This window comes from Chrysemys picta, chromosome 24, assembly GCF_011386835.1.
Source record: "Chrysemys picta bellii isolate R12L10 chromosome 24, ASM1138683v2, whole genome shotgun sequence".
In the NCBI taxonomy this organism is placed as follows: domain Eukaryota; kingdom Metazoa; phylum Chordata; order Testudines; family Emydidae; genus Chrysemys; species Chrysemys picta.
Window position 1 is genome coordinate 17,458,374 of NC_088814.1, and position 20,175 is coordinate 17,478,548.

General features: G+C 50.6%; 1 protein-coding gene and 1 long non-coding RNA gene across 2 annotated transcripts; one reads left to right on the forward strand and one right to left on the reverse strand.

Annotated features, from left to right (window-relative positions):
- Window positions 1-85: 85 nt before the first annotated feature.
- Window positions 86-5,367, reverse strand: LOC101940316 (somatotropin). Its single transcript, XM_042844798.2, has 4 exons — window positions 5,210-5,367; window positions 3,875-3,991; window positions 2,862-3,023; window positions 86-290 (listed from the first exon to the last, which is right to left on the reverse strand). The coding sequence occupies exons 1-4, from the start codon at window positions 5,291-5,293 to the stop codon at window positions 90-92; spliced, it is 564 nt and encodes a 187-aa protein (XP_042700732.2). The 5' UTR covers window positions 5,294-5,367; the 3' UTR covers window positions 86-89.
- On the forward strand, window positions 1,148-16,623 carry LOC135977368 (uncharacterized). Its single transcript, XR_010594821.1, has 3 exons — window positions 1,148-1,254; window positions 12,094-12,304; window positions 13,504-16,623. It is a non-coding gene; the product is annotated as an uncharacterized LOC135977368 (long non-coding RNA).
- The last annotated feature ends 3,552 nt before the right edge of the window (window positions 16,624-20,175 follow it).

A 20,175-nucleotide genomic window follows, 5' to 3' on the forward strand; every position in this document is an offset into this window, starting at 1 on the left:
CTCTGAGGTTCTCTTAACAAAGGGGGTCAGGCAGGCAGGAGCACGCTAACCTCGTCGTGCACTGGGATAAAAGAAGAGTGTTCCTGCCATCAAATGGTGCAGTTGCTCTCTCCGAAGCGCCGGCACTTCATCAGTTTCAGATAGGTCTCCACCTTGTGCAGGTCTTTCTTGAAGCAGGACAACAGGCCGTAGTTTTTTAACAAGGCGTCTTCGTTCCGGAGATTGATGTCAAATTTGTCATAAGTGGGTCTGAGGACTTGAAATCCCCGGAGGCTTCCATCTTCCAGCTCCTGTGGGGACATGGCAGCTTAGATGGGAGGGAACGGCTCTTGGGCTGGCATATCAGAGCCCAAAGGCCTGGGACCATGGAAACAAATGCCAAGGTGCCAGCACAGCTCAGTGCCTCCCAGTCTCAGCACTCCTGAAGAAGGTGCTTTCACAGGCACAGAAAGCCGGAGACAGCATTTAGGCAGGTGGTGTGGTGTGGGCTTAGCACACTTGCATCGGTGCTTTTGAGAGTTAGCACTGGCCTGCGAGAGGGAGTGTGCTGGGGAGAGGAGCTGCTGTCAAACCCAGCATACCCCCTCAGGCAGCTGGGAGGGAGGGGGAGAGGTGGGGTGGAAAGGAGGGGCAGAAGGGAGTAGGTGATGTGGGTCGCCCTCTATGAATTTTACCAAAGGGTGCGCAGGATGCAAGCTCCTCTTTGGGATTCCTGTAGACCTTGGGATGGTCCCTTACCTGCTGCTTCCCTCCCCCGTTCCATTTTCTTCTTGTAGACTTCAAGCACATACAGTATGTTTAAAATCCATGGTTCTCAATCTAGCCCCCCATGTTACAACAGAAGATAGTTTCCCATCTAGCCATAAAGGAGGTGGGTACCGTGTTGCTGTTCAGAGCTCATGTTCCACTTGTGCACATTCTTTCACATACACATTTTCACAAGTAGAGCAATTATACATGTACGGTTGTGGACGTATTAAACTATAGTCTTCAGGAAGAAAGCTAGACAGGGCCCCGGACAAGACACAATGGTGAGCGGATGCATGTATGAAACAGGCTGGAGACTGCCTAGGTGTCTCAGTAACACAGCTGGCCAAAGCGCTCACTTTGGTGAGCTGGTGAAATAAACCTCTTTTCTCTTTAACACTTTGCAGTCCCAGTGGAGAAATCTTTAGCTGATGTTACCAGGCTCCTGCTGCTCCTGGCTGAAAAGATTTGTGCACCAGCTGGAGCTTTTTTAGCTTTTTTGGCCAGGTAAGCACTGCTTGAAATGGAAACCTGATTATTTGACTGGCTTCTCAGCATCACTCTGCCCAGGAATTGAGTACAGGTGTACGTGGAGTGCTGTTGATGTGTGAGAAGGAAAGAACCCAGCTTGACTCTCAGGGCCAGACTTTTTTAGTTGCCTAAAGATGCAGCTGGATATGTAGGTGTCTAACTCTCATGGGACTCCCAAGACACTTCTGAAAATCCCACTCAGCTGCTGTCTGCATCTTTAGGCACCTAAATATTCTTACAGATCTGGGTTTCAGAGCCCAGGCTGAGTTTGCAATGCTGGCAGCGTGGGAAAAATCCCCACCTTTTACTTATAAACTGAGCACACTCGAAATCCCTGAGAGACCATAAACACTTTCACATTTTAAAAAGGCACTTTTCAGAGTAGAACCACTATAAAGCGGCTGGGCTGAGAAGCATTGATTCTCCAGGGAAGGGGTGGGACAGATGATCCCTCTTTTTATAAAACTCCATACTCCCAGTGATGGAACACACACATTTCAGGACAGAAGCCTGCACTCCTTACAGCTTTTTGATATTGTTGTAACAATCAGCTTCAGCAGAGTGTAACACACGTGTAAGGGCATGGAGAATCGGGTCCCCCAGTGTGAAGTTTAGACTATCTGTGTTCTCCACGGATTGTAGTATAGAAAGACTTTCTTCTTGTATCAGTGCATCTCACATGTGGCCACTTGAGCATGGAAATGACAAAGAAACAAGCAGGTGCAAGCTCATGCCAATGATTATTTAGGTTACACATCGTTAGGAATATCAGCAGAATACTGAAAAAACTAGGCGCCTCCCATTGCTGCGGGGGAGTTAAGATGGCTTGGGGACACATACATTTGCTTCTTTTTTTTTTCTCTGCAACTGATAATTTTCTCAACTTCTGTTTGTTTTTGCAAAATATTACAGGGCATATTTACGTTAACACTGACAAAGTATTTTGTCAAGGGATATAGCAATCTTTCTTATAGTGCCACTTACAAGACAGATATATCCTATTAAAATATTGTTTAATTATAGGCTTGGAAAGGACTTTCTAGTCAGTTCTATACTATTCTATTCTTTATTGGTTTTTATACCGCACTCATCACCATAGTATCTGAAAACCTTCCAATACTGCAGTAAGCAATGTGACTCGCATCTGTCATGTGTGTGTTCATTCATCCTCTCCCAGGGGGACAAGAGTGTGAAGGGGAGCATTTTGTTTTGATTTTTTTCATTTCTGTATCTGTACACAGTGTACATTCCCTCCTCCCCCTCCCTCATACCCCTACCCCAATGGTCAACTAGTTAACGTGTTGCCAATTTAGTCGTTTTCCAACCCCCCTGTAAATTCAAATACCACCTCTATAATTTTATTTCTTGGGGAAAACACTGGTCTACACGTACGTGTTGCCATATGTTTATGTTCGAGAAGGAAGGTCAAAGAAATGCACCTTGCATTTGGAGCGGGAAGTGGGGAAGTTTGGGATGGTCTCTAGTCCCTGGGTGAGTCTTGAGCCAGCCCCCAAGAAAGCTCTGTCTGCTGGAGTCGGGGAGAGCCATATGATTCTGTAATCATGTCACATGCTGCTGCTTACCCTCATCAGAGCCTGGATACCTTCTTCTAAGTCTCTCAGTTTTTCGTAGACTCTGTCTGAGGTGCCAAACACAAGGCTGTTGGTGAACACCCTGCTTAGGAACTGCACGGGGTTTAACCAGGACTGAATGAGAATCAGTGAAAACCGAAGCAGCTCCATGTCCTGAAATGAAAATAAATTGGGGTCAGAGCTCTGCAGGAAAGGTGTCTTCTAAGCAACAGGCATGTGCTTTCCACACTGAAACAGAATGTGACTGAAATGAACTCTGGAGCACTGATTTGCTTAAACTGAGATAAAGCCATACATGGTCTGGGGAGCATCACCCAGAAATTCTCTTCTGTGTGGACAATATACTGCCCAAGCCTTCCCGATGTGTGATTTGTTACAGTTTATACCATAGCTGAGAACAAAGCCTGTCCTCTCCCTGTGCAGTACCCTTCAAGGTCACTCATGGTGAAAAGGGCGATGCAAAGAGCAGTGTCTCTCATAAAGCACCCTTCATCCCAGAGCATTTTACACACCTTACATATGCCAGAATTGCTTTACCCCCAAAGGAGGTGGAATGTGGCATCTATCTAAGAGCTACACTACATGACTGCTTGGGATAGGAAGTGAGGAATCCTGATGATTCTACAAGGGGAGTTTAAAGAGACAGACTGGAATTCTCCAAACTAGAATTTGGCCAGGACACCTGGAACAACTCCTGCTCAGAAAAATGCCACAGGATGGTTAATGAGCACAAGTGGCTAAGGGCCTTTTGCTTTTATCTCCCGTTGGGAAGTTAGCAACCTCCCCTGAGTACCATGTTGGGGCACTTCATGCAGTAGCCTGAACTTGATCCTCAGAGGTCTCCTCTTCAGGTACTGTCCAGGGCTAGCCCAGTTTAGCTTAGCTATAGTTTTCCAGTGCAGGCACTAAGGAGCTACCTCAGACAATGCAGAGTCCTGTTGGAAACCCTCTTTTCAGAAGCGGCTCTGCTGCCGGAATGTATTTGCCAGTAGAAGACAACTTACTGATTTCTGCTGGGCATCATCCTTTCCTGTGGGAGCAGGAATGGTTTCTGAATAACAAAATGCTGATTGGGAAATTTTGTTGGAATGCCTCTGCTCCTCTGGAATATAGGTCCGTTCCTGTGAAAACATCCCAAACACACTGAGAACTGCTCTTGCTCGTGCCCTGGGAAGGGGCCTGGGACCCTTCTCCCCAGGCTGAACCGAACTGTACTGTTAACAAGATAGGACAATGAAACAGAAAGTGACAGCTGCTGTGAAGGGCTGGCAGGTGGGAAATGGCATGCAGTTCCATTGATGAGCTAACACGTTGGCCAACTAGTTCCTAAGGCTAAAGATCACCCTCTGACTAGATCTGTGCTATGAAATAACACATGCAATATTCAGTTTAGCTTCTCAAAGGAAGGACATGACAAAGGGAGGACAAAGGAGCACCCACGGGGAAAAATTGGTGGGTGCTTAGCACCCACCAGCACCTCCCCGGCCCGCCCCAGCTCGCCTCCACTCTGCTTCTGCCTCTTCCCCTGGGCGTACCGCCGCGTCCTGCTTCTCCCCCCTCCCTTCCAGCACTTGCGCTGCGAAATAGCTGATTTGTGTGGCAAGCCTGGGAGGGAGGTGGGAGGAGGGGGAACGCGGTGCACTTGGGGAAGAGGCAGGGCTGGGGCAGGGATTTGGGGAAGGGGTCGAATAGGGGCAGGGAGGGGGCGGAGTTGGGGCGGGGACTTTGGGGAAGGGATTGGAATGGGGGTGCGGCAGGGCCGGGGAAAGGGTGGAGTCGGGTGGGGGGGGTGCGAGCACCCACCGGCGCCAGGGAAAGTTGGTGCCTATGATCCCATTTGTATTTCTGCAAGCTAAGGTAGCAAAAAACAGATGATTTTGGAAAGCCGAAGGTCTGCCAGCTCCATATGTAAATTATACACTCCTTGGACACAGTAAGTCTTGTAAAGATGTGTCATCTCCCATGGCTTGCAGGGGCGCTGATGCCAGGTTCCCCTTAGTGAAGGTGGCTGAGCCACTCTGGGCTTTGGAAACTGAACTGTAATGCCATGAGGGGACAAGGAAATGTGGAGGGTGAGAAGGAGAATGGGGGGGCGGGGAGGGCAGGGAAACGTGAGGAAGAGGGAGGAGACAGGGGTACAGGAAGAAGATTAAAGGTGGTTGCTGGGAAAGGTGGAAGACATGAGGGATGTATGGGAATATGGAGATTGGGATATAAATGAGTTTGGAACCCCTGCCCAGGATTGGAGAGAACTCCACAAACTGAACATGTTTGTGGGGAAAGATGATCCCATTTTCAAATAACCTGGGAGTCCAATGGCCCGACCCCGTGATACTTACAAACTCTTTGTATGTGTCAGCAGCCAGCAGGTGGAGGTGCTGGGCCCTCAGCACGGCATTGGCAAACAGACTGGAGAGGGGCATGGCAGGGAAAGCTGCTGCCCCCCGGGGCCACTGCAGCCCCAGGATGATTGCAACAAAGAGCAGAGGAGAAAAATATGACCCTGCAAAAGAAAGGGGAGGTGTCAGTAATCCTGGGGGCAGTGGCCTAATTACTGTTGGGGGTGAGTGGGGGGAGGCTACAATGAAGCCCCTTTCATCCTCTGCTCTTTCCAGGGCTGGCACATAGGGGAAGCTGATGGTGTGTGTGTGGGGGGGAGGGAGGGTCCAAAGGGGCAGCTGGTGACTGCTTCATACACGTCCCTGAATAAGCTGTTCCCATGATGAATTACCCTTGTCGTTACAAATGTGCTCCTTATTTCTTGTCTGAATTCATCCAGTTTCAGCTTCCATCCATTGGCTCTTGTTCTGCCTTGTCTGCTGGATCAAAGAGCCCTCTATGATCAGAAATCTTCACCTTCTGGAGGTCCTTACAGATCAGAATCAAGTCACCTTTTAGCTTTCTCTTGGACAATTAACAGACTGAGTCTTTCACTGAGAGGCCGGTCTTCCAGACCTTGAATCATTCTTGTAGCTCTTTTCCGAACCCTGGCCTTTGTACTCATTGTACTTACCCATTTGTATTACCATGAAGTTATTTCTGTATAAAATAAACTGGATTAGACAAGCAATATGCAAGTACAGTGCCAAAGGGACAGACCTTTTCTTGTATTTTTAAGATTCTCTCATGCTCATCCCCCACCCCCACTCTCTCCCTCTGGCCTGTTCTGTGATGACTATGGAAATTCTGCTCCACAGTTGCTGAGCCAGCGTGCCCTCCTCCTTACCCAGGGCGCACCTGCTGCTTTACAAAGGGGGCAGAGAATCCTTGCCTCCATTTTACAGATGGGGAAACAGCCTTTGAGAGTTGAAAGCCAAAACTTTCAAACATGGGCACCTAAATACAAGTGTGCTGGCTCCGAAGTGCTGAGCACCCACAGCTCCCCTTGCAATCAGTGGCAGCACCCAGCATGCCTGGAATTCAGGGCACTTCTTTAGGAGCCTAAATATGGATTAACAATGCCTGACTTTAGACAGCCAGATTTAAACATGTTGGTCCTAATCTCTGTGACCCAGTTCCCCCTTTGCCAGCTGGGGTACTGATACTCATACATCTTCCTGGGGTACTGGGGAGGTTTAGTTAATATTGGGGCAGTGCTTTGAAAATGTAAAACACTCTGTAATTGTTAGAGGCGTGTAGTGGATTGCACACTACGATCACAGGCTTCAGTGGACACATACTCCCCAGTACTGCAGCCCCACCTCCTCTTCTTCCCTCCAAGGGCAGAAATAAAGCCAGTCTCTTTCACCGGTGCCTGCCCAGTGCAAGCAGAAACAGAGCTTTAGTGAGGTTCTTGGATGCTGGGGCAGGCGTGTGTGGGGGGGTAATGCTGGCAAGTGGTGCCAGGTGCAAGGTCTAATGCCAATGGATGGTGCTGGTGGTCCTGGGTTCCGAGGTGAGGTGGGTGATGCCAGTAGGTGGTGCTGGAAGTTCTGGGTACAGGTGGGAGTTGGGTGATGCTGAGCATTATGGTTGCAAAGGGGAGTTGGTGTTGCCAGTGGGTGGTACTGGGGCTTTGGGATAAACTACATTTCTATCTGATCAATGATCTAAAGATCACTGCTTAGAAATGTTTATTGATCCTGATATCATGTGTACAGGTTCCAGGGCAGTGCATCTCTGTCCTGGCTAATCCTAGAGCACCAGACTGGAAAGTCTGGCTGTCATCTCACCGGCTACGTTCCTCTTCTCAATATTTTTGTTTTATTGGATGTTAATTGTGTTCAAAAGTTCCTCAAAACACACGGAAAATCTCTTTGTCCCTCTCCCACCAAAGCCTTTTGAGTCTTACGCAGCTGATATTGTTTCTGGACGCCGCTGTTCTTCTTTCCCGGCTGAGGAGGAGCCCTCATGGTCCTATGAAACTTAAGAGATTTCATCATCCCTCCCCCATGGTGTCCAACATTTTCTCCATCAGGCCTTGTCTGCACTCAGAAGAAGGGTGTATAGACTAACATGAGGTAAACTAGTGAAGACTAGCCAGTTGTAGAATTAACATATGTTAACTGTGTTTACCTCAACCTGCTAATGTGTGTGAAAACTATACATGGCATTGGCTTCACTGTGATGTTCCCTTGTGTTAGTTAGCTAACACCAGAGAAGAACACACCTTTCTCCTAGTGTGTAGTTGAGTGTGGATTTCCTCATAAAAAAGAGGAAATTCTCATCCCCCGACATCATGATTCTCAAATGGCTTCTTTGGGCATGGGAACAGTAAGTGAGGGACAAATATAAACATTTCCGGGTAAATGAAATTACTGAGCAATCTTGCATTGTTAATATTCGGTAATAATGAACACAGTCTTTACAATAACAGATGAGATGAGCCAGACTTCATAAACTGGTCATTCCGAGGACTGGCTTCCTTCTACTTCAGTTCCAGCTACTTTGTAGCAGACAAATATCTCATGAGTTCCCTGAGTCAGGGATTAATGCGCACATGTACAGGTTGGTCTTCACCTAATTGCCATTTTTTCAGGTGCAAATATTTTGGGGCACAATTTCCCTCCCACAGTTTGTGTTACTTAAACACCCGAGCCATTGATTATTCCATGTATTATGTCCATAGACGTCTGGGTGATCTAAATCGTGTGTGAATAACTGCAGGAGCAAAATAGCAGGCTGTTATATGTAGCCTTCGTTTCCATCCCCAAAACCTGTCCATGCTGCTTTGTACCCTGGGATTCCAGTCTGCCAGGTTGCATGGGGCATTGTTTTTAGCCCTGAGTTCTTGAGAGAGGGGCCTCAAAAAGCAGCTCAGAACTGAAGTGGAGTGATAAAGGCATAGTCAGAATAATGGGATGCCTGAAGTCTGATATCTTGTGAACCACCATAGAGCACCTGCTCTACCACTACTGCTCAGCTTTCCCAAGGGGGAATTACATTAGTGTCTGTCAGTCACACCTGTGAAACTGTCACAGGCTCCTCAAACCAGACAAAACCACAGACTGTCACAAGCCAAGGGGTGGGATAGCTCAGTGGTTTGAACATTGGCCTGCTAAACCCAGGGTTGTGAGTTCAATCTTTGATCTGGGGCAAAATCAGTACTTAGTCCTGCTAGTGAAGGCAGGGGGCTGGACTCAATGACCTTTCAGGGTCCCTTCCAGCTCTATGAGATAGGTATATCTCCATATATTATTTCCCAGAGAGGCATCCTAGCATCCCAATAGGCTGAGCTACTCTGCTGATCAGAGCAATGCAGTGCCATGGAAAGCCGGCAACTCTCCCTGTATCTGAGATCAGCCGGCATCTGAACGTGGAGGTCCCCAGCCCAGACAAAGTGTATATGGCTTGAGAAAGGAGATAAAACTTGAAGAGCGAGGATGAGGCAGGGGCAGAGCTAAGGGCTGGGCCAGACCAGCAGGGTATATTCTGAACCATAGTGAACACAAGGTGTCACTGAGCCCAGAACAAAGGATGTTCCCAGACAAAACACCTGGAATCAGAGTAAATACGTGTTGCTAATGAAAAGGGGAAAACACCCACTAAAGCGTTGTCTTCCAAGACTGACAGGTTTGTTCTCTTGGCACATGTGGAGCAGGGTTTAACCCTTAGGAGCCTGAAGATGAGTTTAAGGTGAGAGATGGGAGTGGAGCAAATGAGTCTCATTAGTCTCCTGCAGTCTCCGTCCCCCTTCCCCTTTCACTCCCCTTCCTTGAATGAGAGCACCCCCCCAGGAGCTGACAAAGGGAAGAGAGCCTCCTGCACCCCACCTGCCAGACCTACTCCATCAGCAGGGAGCCAGGCAGGATTTATCCCAGGGGATGCTGACCTCTGGCAGCTGCAGGGCTGGGGATCAGCGAGGGGTGGAGCAAGTCTCCTTTGCAGCAGGGGTGTGGATGTGCTAGATGGGGGCAGCTATGCCCTATTGCTCCAGCACCCCTGAACATACCCACATGCCCCAGCAAATCAGCTGTTTTATTATCTGTCATGGTCCAGGACCTCCTTGTGCTAGACGCTGTATAAACACAGCAGAGATTATCCCTGCCCCAACAAGCTTACAACCCCCTCTACATTGGCCACCCTTAGGATTAGTGTAATGGAGCTGAGCTTTAAAAACCATAACACAGAACTTCCCGACTTTTGTGTGATTAAAATGATAACCTCCCTGTTGCTTAGGAACACAGAAATCACCAGGCTGGATCAGACCTGAGGCCCCTCTAGTCTAGTATCCTGGCTCTAACACTGCCCAGCACCAGCTGCACCAGGTGCAAGGATCCTGCATCAGCAGGTATGAAATAATCTGCCCCCACATATAGGTCCTGGTCTCTAATAGTTAGAGATTGGCTTAAGCCCTGGAGCAGCAGATTTAATATGCCTTCATAATTTTTGTTAGTAATAGAAGTTAAAACTCTGGATATTCCTGTGTCCATAGAACTGTCCAATCCCCTTTTAAAATTGCTAAATTCTTGGCCTCCACATCTTCCTGTGGCAGTGAGTTCCACAAGCTAATTACGCATTGTGTGAAAACATATTTCCTTTATCGGGTTTGAATGTCCCATCTTTTACCATAGACATTGAGTTTACACTGCACACGGCAATACTGTCCTCTCTCTGCACTGGGTCCCACTAACCTGAGCCTGCACTGATGTTCACAATACTTTACAATTCAGATATAAAAAGGTACCTGAAGCCATTTCTCTTTGGTAAGTTGCAGTTGCTCAGGTGTTGTTTGAAGCTGGATGTTTCTAGGCTGGTAGTGGGAACCTTTGAACCATTCTTATATACTGGGGGGTCGTTGTAATATTTATGCATGTTTCCATGAATGTGAGACACCATTCCCCCCTGCCATATTGGTCTATGAATAAATGCACAGGTGTTCACAATGGTGTTACCTACTCAGAATTGTATTATACATAAATGCAAAATGTATCACGTATGTTTGCCTACTGCTAAATTTAGCACTGAATGATCCCCCCATGTTCTGTTTATTGTAAATAGAGGTCATCTAGCAGAGATGTTCATCCCCAATTTTAGCAACCACGGAGTAACTCTTCCTCCACATTGTTCACTGTGCCATGTAGAAAATGCACATCCTCCTAGCTGGATGGGGCAAACCTTGCTCTGACCTAACAGGGACAGCTGATCGCTCAGGGAGGCCTTGAGAAGAAGCAAATGGGATACTTTGCAGTATTTGTGGCTTAGGACAACAAATGTCAGCCGCTCTCCAGAGCAGAATGACTGAGCATTAAAACATGGGCAGTGACGGATGGAGGGACAGATCCAGCAAAGGGCCCCCACTTTCCCCCACGTGCTTGTCTATTGTCTGCCCTTTACATTGCAAAACCAGATCCAAAACCTATTAGTTAGGCCCCTGGTATTCTAAAACACTTTAGACCAGGGCCGGCTCTAGGATTTTTGCCGCCCAAAGCAAAAACAATTTTGCCCCACCCCCGGCCCCGCCTCAACTCCGCCCCTTCCCCAAATCCCCAGCCCTGCCTCCTCCCCCCAGGCTCTCAAGCCTAGGAGGGAAGGAGACGGAGAAGCGGCACCCGCGCCGCGGCCACTCGGAGTCTCCCCCCCTCCCAGGTTTGAGAGCCTGGGAGGGAGGGGGAGACCCCGAGCTGCCGCGGTGCGCGAAACAGCTGATTCGCGAGCCGCTGCTCCCCCTCCCTCCCAGGCTCTCAAGCCTGGGAGGGAGGGGGGGCGAGTAGCGGCTCGCGAATCAGCTGTTTCGCGCGCCGTGGCAGCAGCAGCGGAGGTGAGCTAGGGCGGCCGGGGCACATTTTTAGGGGCGGAATTCTGGCGCCGGCCATGCCACCCCTAAAAATGTGCCGCCCCAAGCACCAGCTTGTTTTGCTGGTGCCTAGAGCCGGCCCTGCTTTAGACCTAAATTCTGTTACAAAGCCCTGGATTTATGTAGCGGAGCTGCACTGAGTTTCACTGCAAATGGGGAATTCTGTTTTATTCTATATCAGTTCTTATACTGTGCTCATCACCATTGTATCTGAGGATCTTCCAGTAATGCATGAAATGACATGGCTAACATCTGTCATGTGCTGTTTGTTCATTAATGATCTGGAGGATGGAGTGGATTGTACCCTCAGAAAGTTTGCAGATGACACTAAACTGGGAGGTGTGGTAGATACGCTGGAGGGTAGGGATCGGATACAGAGAGACCTAGACAAATTAGAGGATTGGGCCAAAAGAAATCTGATGAGATTCAACCAGGACAAGTGCAGAGTCCTGCACTTAGGACGGAAGAATCCCATGCACTGCTACAGACTAGGGACCGAATGGCTAGGTAGCAGTTCTGCAGAAAAGGACCTAGGGGTTACAGTGGATGAGAAGCTGCATATGAGTCGACAGTGTGTCCTTCTTACCAAGAAGGCTAGCAGCATGTTGGGCTGTATAAGTAGGAGCATTGCCAGCAGATCAAGGGATGTGATCAGTCCCCTCTATTCGACATTGGTGAGGCCTCATCTGGAGTACTGTGTCCAGTTTTGGGCTCCACACTACAAGAAGAATGTGGAAAAATTGGAAAGAGTCCAGCGGAGGGCAACAAAAATGATTAGGGGGCTGGAACACATGACTTATGAGGAGAGGCTGAGGGAACTGGGATTGTTTAGTCTCCAGAAGAGAAGAATGAGGGGGGAGTTGATAGCTGCTTTCAACTACCTGAAAGGGGGTTCCAAGGAGGATAGATCTAGAGAGGTGGGGGGTGTTAGAAGGTCTGCATGGCAGTCACCACCTCTTGACACCCTTCTCTTGGTCTCTCCTGCAGGCCCCCTGCCCCTGTCTTCCCTGCTTCTGGCCATTGACCTGGGGCCCTTCTCCTGGCACTCCCATGCAATGTTCTGGGCCCACCAGACACTGCTGATGAAAGCACTGGGGGCCATCTAGCTTGGTCTGCACCCCTACATGTGATCCAACTCTCCTTTGGGCTCATCGTCCAGGGCAAGAAGCCCCCCAGATGCTGGATCCAGGGACGCAAGGTTTGATGTAGGCTCATTAATAAACACACTGTTGGGAGGATGAGCGTGGTGTGTTCCTGGAAGCCGCTCGGTGTTTGTATCCTGTAGGCGCGACAACGTCAGAGAGTAAATGTCAGGTCCCCGGGCAGGGAGAGCACTGGATCCTGCTGCTACCGCATATCTGGTAACTGAGGAGCCAGCAGCATCTGGGGATGTTTTTCTCCTGCCACTCCAGAATGTGTTTGAAGATGTCAGGCCGTGTCAGGTGCACACAGGAGGCGCCCTGCCCAGCAGTCAGGGACTGGGTAAGACTCAGTTCCTGGGGAGATGGAATCCTCTGGGAAGTCCAGCCAGCATAGCGGTGTGTGTACGGCACTTTCACTCGGCGGCAGTGTATCGAAAACACACCACCGAGGACATTCAGTAGGTTCGAAGTGCCAGACGGACACAACCTTCATTCTTTCCCCTTGTGCGTGCGACCTGGCTATTGAATGAGGCAGGGGTACGATGGGAAACCCATGTGGTATCATGTAATCATAGACTGTACCTGATGTGTGTGTCCAAAGGGTAGAAGAAGGGCTGCACAAGCAACCAGAAGGTGTACAGCTGGCATTTCCAAACTTGTGAGCACCCGAAATAACTGTCTTGTAACGTTGATTTACTGCAGGCAATATCCTAGGGGTTTTTTACAAAGAAAAAACAGATTCTGTTATGCACAGTGGTGATGAGCCCCTCCCTGTGCACCAGCAGTAGAGTTTTAACCCTGAGCCATCAGCATTTCAGCACCGATTGCTCACACTGGGGCTACAGGATTATGTTATCTGGGGCCAGGCAAGGCGTTGTTCCAGGGGGACTGGACTGCTGGGCCCAGGTGCTGGATCTAAAGGGGGTTGATTGGTCGGGGGGTGCGGGGGAGATGGTTCACTGTGCTCTCTGTCTCCCTCGACTTCCAGAACTGGGGGAACTCCAGACCCTCGTGTTATCCCAAGAGGGTGGGAATGGGCCACTGGGGAGGTTTCCAGTCCTGCTCTCTCTCCACCCTCAACACTGCAGCTAGTCTGGCAGCTCCCAGCTGTGCCCAGCCCACCACATGTTGTTGCTGCTGCTGCTTTGGGGGAGGCAGACGCCCAGCCCTCTTGAATGCATGTGGATTTAGTTCTTATTTTGGCGGGGTGCCAAAAATTTCCTGAGAAATGGCTGTTTTCCCATTTCTATCTCAGCAATAGCGGAACAGGATTTTATGAAACAAAGAAGAGGCACTTCACTAGCCCAAGGCTGTCCCCCTGGCTGAGTATCAAGGACCTGCTGCAAACAACGGACGTGGGAGAGCTTCTCAAAGAAGAGGCGACAAGAATCCTTTCTAATGGAAAGTAATGGGCAACCCAAGTATAGGGACTGCTGCCAGCTCCCCCCGCAGTGCTGCCAGCTCCCCCCGCAGTGCTGCCAGCTCCCCCCTCAGTGCTGCCAGCTCCCCCCCCACAGTGCTGCCAGCTCCCCCCGGCAGTGCTGCCAGCTCCCCCCGGCAGTGTTGCCAGCTCCCCCCTGCAGTGCTGCCAGCTCCCCCCCCCGCAGTGCTGCCAGCTCCCCCCCACAGTGCTGCCAGCTCCCCCGGCAGTGCTGCCAGCTCCCCCCCGCAGTGCTGCCAGCTCCCCCCCCGCAGTGCTGCCAGCTCCCCCCCCGGCAGTGCTGCCAGCTCCCCCCGCAGTGCTGCCAGCTCTTGCAGTTTGCATGAGTCTCATGTTGTTTGGTGTTTTTCTTACAGCCTCAGGTCCAGGAATGATGTAAGCACATGAGAATCTCATTGAAACCCCCTTCCAGGCCCCGAGAAAAGGTTGAAAACATGGCCCCTAAGGGCCCCGCAATCAAGGCGAAGACGGGGAATGCCACATTCATTGCTTGTTAAAAATCTCATGATTTGTAAGCCATCCTTGGGTTTTTTGAATGTGTGGAGTTAGTGACCCTGAGGCAGGTTCTGTCCCCCCCGCTTTGGGTCGGGTGTGTCTGGGATGGGGATGGGAGAGATGTCCTAACTGATCCTGGGCTGTTTTGGCCCCTGCTGGCCCAGGTTGGGGGGAAGCAGGCAGGTGGCTGCTCTTCGTCTCTTCCCCCAGCTATGCCGTGCTGCACACACAGGATGTGCTGCACACACAGGATGTGCTGCAGTTTCTCTCTGTTTCCTGCCTGCGGAAGGGACGGAGTTAGCCCTGCTCTGTGAAATAACAGGAAAGAAACGGTTTGGGTTCAGTGAGTCGCAGGAAACGAGCCCAGCCCATGAAGCAACCGTCAGCGTGAAATCCCTCTCGCATCCTTCCAACCTGCCCTCGACACTATAGCACGCTGGTGGGTGGGGGCGCAGTCAGGGCCGGCGCAACCCATTGGGTGCTAACATTTGGGGGGCGGCGACTGCAGCGGCCGGATCTTTGGCTGCCCTGGTCGGCGGCGGTATTTTGGGAGCGGGACCTTCCACTGCCTCTGTCAGGGGTGGCATTTCAGGGGCGGGACCTCCCGCCGCCTAGGGCGGCAAAAAAGCTGGCGGCGCTCCTGGGCGCAGTATATTTGTGTGCCAGTAGCGACTCACTGGAGGCTCCTCCTGGGATCAGGGCCCGCTGGGCTGGGTGCTGTGCACACACAGGAAGAGTCAGCCCTTGCCCCAGGTTCTCACAGTCAGCAGGTGGGGAGCGGGCAGCGAGATATTTGCCATGAGGGTGAATGGCAAAGGCCATGCCGGGGCCATGTATGCTCACTGCAAGGGCAGGTCTGTGCTGCAGAGAGCTGCTGTGTATTTAACGTGGGTTAGCTGGCCCAGGTTAAAATAGAAGTGAAGACCCGGCAACTTGGCTTTTAACACAGGTTAGCAGCTCGAGCCGTAGCCTGTGGGGCAGCCTGGTGCTGTACTTGAGCCAGAAGTGAGTTGCTGCAGCCTCGCTGCTGTCCTACCCTGAGTTAGCTAATCCCAGGTAACACATCCTTGGAGCCTGCTGGAAAGGTGTGAAGGGGCCTGCACGTTAATGAGCGTCTGGCCCCACCAGTCTGAAGGAAAGACTGAAGGAAGTCTGTGGAGGTGAGAAAGAGTTGGGCTGGGTGAGTACTGTCAGATCCGCGTCAGCCCCCCATGGATGCTCCTATCTCAGGTGAAGAGCCCCCAGTTCAGTGTAGCTTTCCCAGTGAAACCAATGGCTCCAGGATGCCCTCAATGTGAAGAGAGCAAAGGGTTCACACCAGTCTTGCTGAGTCTGGTTCTAAAATGACTGAGTTGGGTACACAGACAAGGCCTAAGGGAGTCAGGTACCCAATCCCATTGCCCTGCACAGGCAGCTGTGTGCCTAACTCCCTTGGGGTCCTTGCAAATCCCAATCTGCCCATCCATAAGTGACATGTAATATTTACATACTACATTACAGAATCAGTCAGTGCTCAATTATTGGGTGTGTGAACCAGTGACTGTTTAATTACAACGAATTACTGACTAATTCAGCTATAGAGTTAAAACAATGCGGAGAAGTTCTGATACTGCCCCTCCCCCATCCTTGGGCATCGCACAGAGCAGGGACCCTCCTCTCCCCCCGCCCTCCCGCATCGCATGGAACTGGAGTATGCCCCTCCCCCATTCTTGGGCACCGCACAGAGCAGGGACCCACTGTGACACTCTGTACCCAAAACACCCTGGCACCCCCATATTTATCATGGTGATATGATTATGATATATTTGGTACAAAGTATGCCTTGTGAGGTATCATTCTAAAAGTCTTGATCTGTTGAACACTAATAATAGCCTGTTGGATTGTATGCACTATCATTGTATGTGAAGTTATGAAGTTTTGCTACGTGTGTGTTACTGAAATATGGTGTAAGGTTGGGAACAGCCACAACCAACCTTTCAGGTACAATAATGGAACAACCAGATGCTGCTGATGGGGAATCCACACTACCAAGGACTATCACAGGATCTGTGTACAATGAAAACCTCTCAGCGATAGCACATAAACAATGGACACAGTTTGACTCACATCCTAGCAAAAGATCTATAGCTCCTCCTATACAGGGGGGAAAATGACATAATCACTTGGCCTCACTCCCCCTCCCCACAACTCAACACCTGGAAACACGCCTGGAGGACAAAGCTGAACGGGGCGGGGGGCCCCAGGCTGGAAAGGAGAATCCCAGCCTGTGTATTCAGAAACTACCAGGGTGAGACACGGCTTGATTCAGATCCTGTCTAGTTTATAGAACTCAGACTGTGGTTTTACTTTCAGTGCTTAGGTAACTAACTTTGAGCTGTGCATTTATTACTTATAATCACTTAAAACCTCTTTCTGGAGTTAATAAACCTGGTTTATATCTTACTTAAAAGAGTGTGTTTTGGTTGAAGTGCCTGAGGAATCTGCTCGGTGTACAAAAGCGGGTGCACGTCTGCTTTCTTTGTTAGATGTGGCGGACGGGGAAATAAATGAACACTGGCCAGGGCAAGACGGTACAGGAGTGGGGTCCTATGCTGGGGAGCTGGAAGAATTGTCTGGAGCCTCTCTATTGTTGGTTCACGAGTGGCTAGGAGATCATTCCTGTAACTCAGCTGGGTGGGTCCCTGCCTGTGGATGGCTGTGCAAGTGCAGGCCCTGGAGAGGACTGTAGCATGTCACAGCATCACAGTGTGAGAGGGAGTCCAGGTTGATGAGACAGAGTGCTCAGCGGTACCCCAGTTCTAGATTGCACCCTGGGGAACCCGTCACACCTGCCCCCTTCCGCACCCCGGGCATTGCACAGAACAAGGACCCTCCCCTCCCCCACCCCAGTGCACTGCACAGAGCAAGGACACTCCCCTTCCCCACCCCGGTGCACTGCACAGAGCAAGGACCCTCCCCTCCCCACCCCAGTGCACTGCACAGAGCAAGGACACTCCCCTTCCCCACCCCAGTGCACTGCATAGAGCAGGAACCCAACCCTCCCCCACCCCTGGGTATCACACATGCCAGGGTGCTGTTTTGATCTGCTTTGGCACAGTGTAGCCATGGTGTGAGGAGGGGTCACACTGGGGCTGGGTCAAGCCTATTACTCTCCTGTCTCAGTATCCAGACCTGTGGGTACCTTATCATGGCATGTGTGAGTGTGGGGCCATTGCACCTTGTCTGGGGAGAGTGCCCCTTTCTTTGGCTGGTGCTGCCGTTCCCGCAGCCGGCTCAACGATCCCAGCTGGGTAATGGGGCTGGGGTAGGCCCTGAATGACAAACTCTCCACCCCCTGCTCTCCAAGCAGACATTGTTCTGGGAAAGCCCAGAGGCAAATGCTCTGTGCACTGGCCAGTGGGCACAGCTGGGGCCTGACTCTTGGGGGTGCTGGCACTGAGGGCCCTAGCTGGCCTCAGGCAGGGCCGGCTCCAGGCACCAGCGAAGGAAGCAGGTGATTGGAGCGGCCAATACAAAGGGGCGGCACTCCGTCCGGTATCGGGGCGGCACCTCCGGCTCTTTGGCGGCAATTCAGTGGCGAGTCCCTTAGTCCCTCTTTGAGCTGCCGCCTAAGTGTTGCCTAAGAGGAAGAGAGGGAGTGAAGGACCCACCGCCGAAGTGCCACCGAAGAATGAAGCGGCACGATTGAGCTGCCGCCAAAGTGCTGCCGATCGGCTTTTTTTTTTGCCGCTTGGGGTGGCAGAAAAGCTGGAGCCGGCCCTGGCCTCAGTGGGTACATCTGCACTGCAGCTGGGCATGTGCCTCTCACTGGGCAGACAGACACATGCTAGCGTGTTAACAATAGCAGCGTGGCCATTGGAGCTGGGAGACGGATAGGCTAGTCACCAGAGCTCAGACCTGGGGGATCAGGAGGGCTTGTACTCAGGTGACTAGTCATGTCACTGCCTGGGCCACAACGGCCACACTTCTGTTTTTAATTCTAACTCGAGCAGAGCTAGCACACATCTGTCTGTCCAGGCTGGGAACTTGGAGCACTCAGCACTCTGCAAAGCAGGTCCTGGCTGGCCGATTCTGTTTGCTAATGGCTTTATACTTGCTTCTCTGGCAGATGTTCTCGGTCTGGTAGTTCTTAGGGCCATGCAGGTAGAAGCAAAGGCAGAATGTGGCCCATGTGTCTGAGCGGGGAGGATTACACACTGCTGACGTATTGGGTACAGGCGCGATTACAGGTTGTTTGCATGTTATTGTTCCGTTAATATAAAATCTGTGCTCCAGAAATAAGACATCGTCCATCCATCTGCCAGAAGCCCCGTTCCGTGGAAACCAGATACTGTGTCAGCAGCCTCGCCTGTGCTGAATTTGGAAAGTGCTGAGTAACTCCAAGAGAGGAGTGTGTGCATGGGGACCATCCAGCCAGGACCCTTTCAGCGGTGAGCGGTAATGACACACCGTGGCTGCGTAAAGGGCCCGATGCTTTAGCCAAAGCTGCTTAATGTCACACTCGGTCTCTTGTGCCTTGTGAGACGGACTTTCCATCACGTGACCTGCCCCAGGCTGAAAACAAACTCACCAACGCGGAGGCCAGTTTTCGGACAGTTCTGCAGGCAAGGGTTGTGGAAATTGCCATGGGGCGGGCTGCATCTCCTAGACGCTGCCTTCCCACATGTTCACGATCACATAGCATCTCTGGGACAACCACATAGCAACCACCTGGACTTCAACAATTTCCACCCCATCATCAACCTCAGCCTGGACCAGTCCACACAAGAGATCCACTTCCTGGACACTACAGTGCAAATAAGTGATGGTCACATAAACACCATCCTATACCGGAAACCTACTGACCGCTATACGTACCTACATGCCTCCAGCTTCCATCCAAGACACATCACACGATCCATTGTCTACAGCCAAGCCCTAAGATACAACCAAATTTGCTCCAACCCCTCAGACAGAGACGAACACCTACAAGATCTTTATCAAGCATTCGTAAAACTACAATATCCACCTGGGGAAGTGAGGAAACAGATTGACAGAGCAAGACGGGTACCCAGAAATCACCTACTGCAGGACAGGCCCAACAAGGACAATAACAGAACACCACTGGCCATCACATACAGCCCCCAGCTAAAATCTCTACAGCGCATTATCCACGATCTACAACCTATCCTGGAAAATGATCCTTCACTCTCACAAACCTTGGGAGGCAGGCCAGTCCTCGCTTACAGACAACCCCCCAACCTGAAGCAAATGCTCACCAGCAACTACACACCACACCACAGAAACACCAACCCAGGAACCAATCCCTGTAGCAAACCTCGTTGTCTACTCTGTCCCCATATCTACTCTGGCAACACCATCAGAGGACCCAACCACATCAGCCACACCATCAAGGGCTCATTCACCTGCACATCCACTAATGTTATATATGCCATCATGTGCCAGCAATGCCCCTCTGCCATGTACATTGGCCAAACCGGACAGTCCCTCCGCAAAAGAATAAATGGACACAAATCGGACATCAGGAATGGTAAAATACATAAGCCAGTAAGTGAACACTTCAATCTCCCTGGTCATTCTATTACGGATTTAAAAGTCACTATCATTGAACAAAAAAACTTCAGAAACAGACTTCAAAGAGAAACAGCAGAACTAAAATTCATTTGCAAATTTAACACCATTAATCTGGGCTTGAATAGGGACTGGGAGTGGCTGGCTCATGACAGAAGCAGCTTTTCCTCTCCTGGAATTGACACCTCCTCATCTATTATTGGGAGTGGACTACATCCACCCTGATTGAATTGGCCCTGTCAACACTGGTTCTCCACTTGCGAAGTAACTCCCTGCTCTCCATGTGTCAGTATATAATGCCTGCATCTGTAACTTTCACTCTATGCATGCGAAGAAGTGAGGTTTTTACCCACGAAAGCTTATGCCCAAATAAATCTGTTAGTCTTTAAGGAGCCACCAGACTCCTTGTTGTTTTTCCAC

What these genes read in the sequence shown, in the direction of transcription:
- LOC101940316 (XM_042844798.2), bottom strand. Translation starts at nt 5,293, where the DNA reads ATGCCCCTCTCCAGTCTGTTTGCCAATGCCGTGCTGAGGGCCCAGCAC. An exon ending in CTGACACATACAAAGAGTTT is followed by an intron (nt 3,992 to 5,209) that starts GTAAGTATCACG and finishes ATGTTTTCACAG; the next exon opens with GAACGGACCTATATTCCAGA. An exon ending in ATGATGCCCAGCAGAAATCA is followed by an intron (nt 3,024 to 3,874) that starts GTAAGTTGTCTT and finishes TTTTCATTTCAG; the next exon opens with GACATGGAGCTGCTTCGGTT.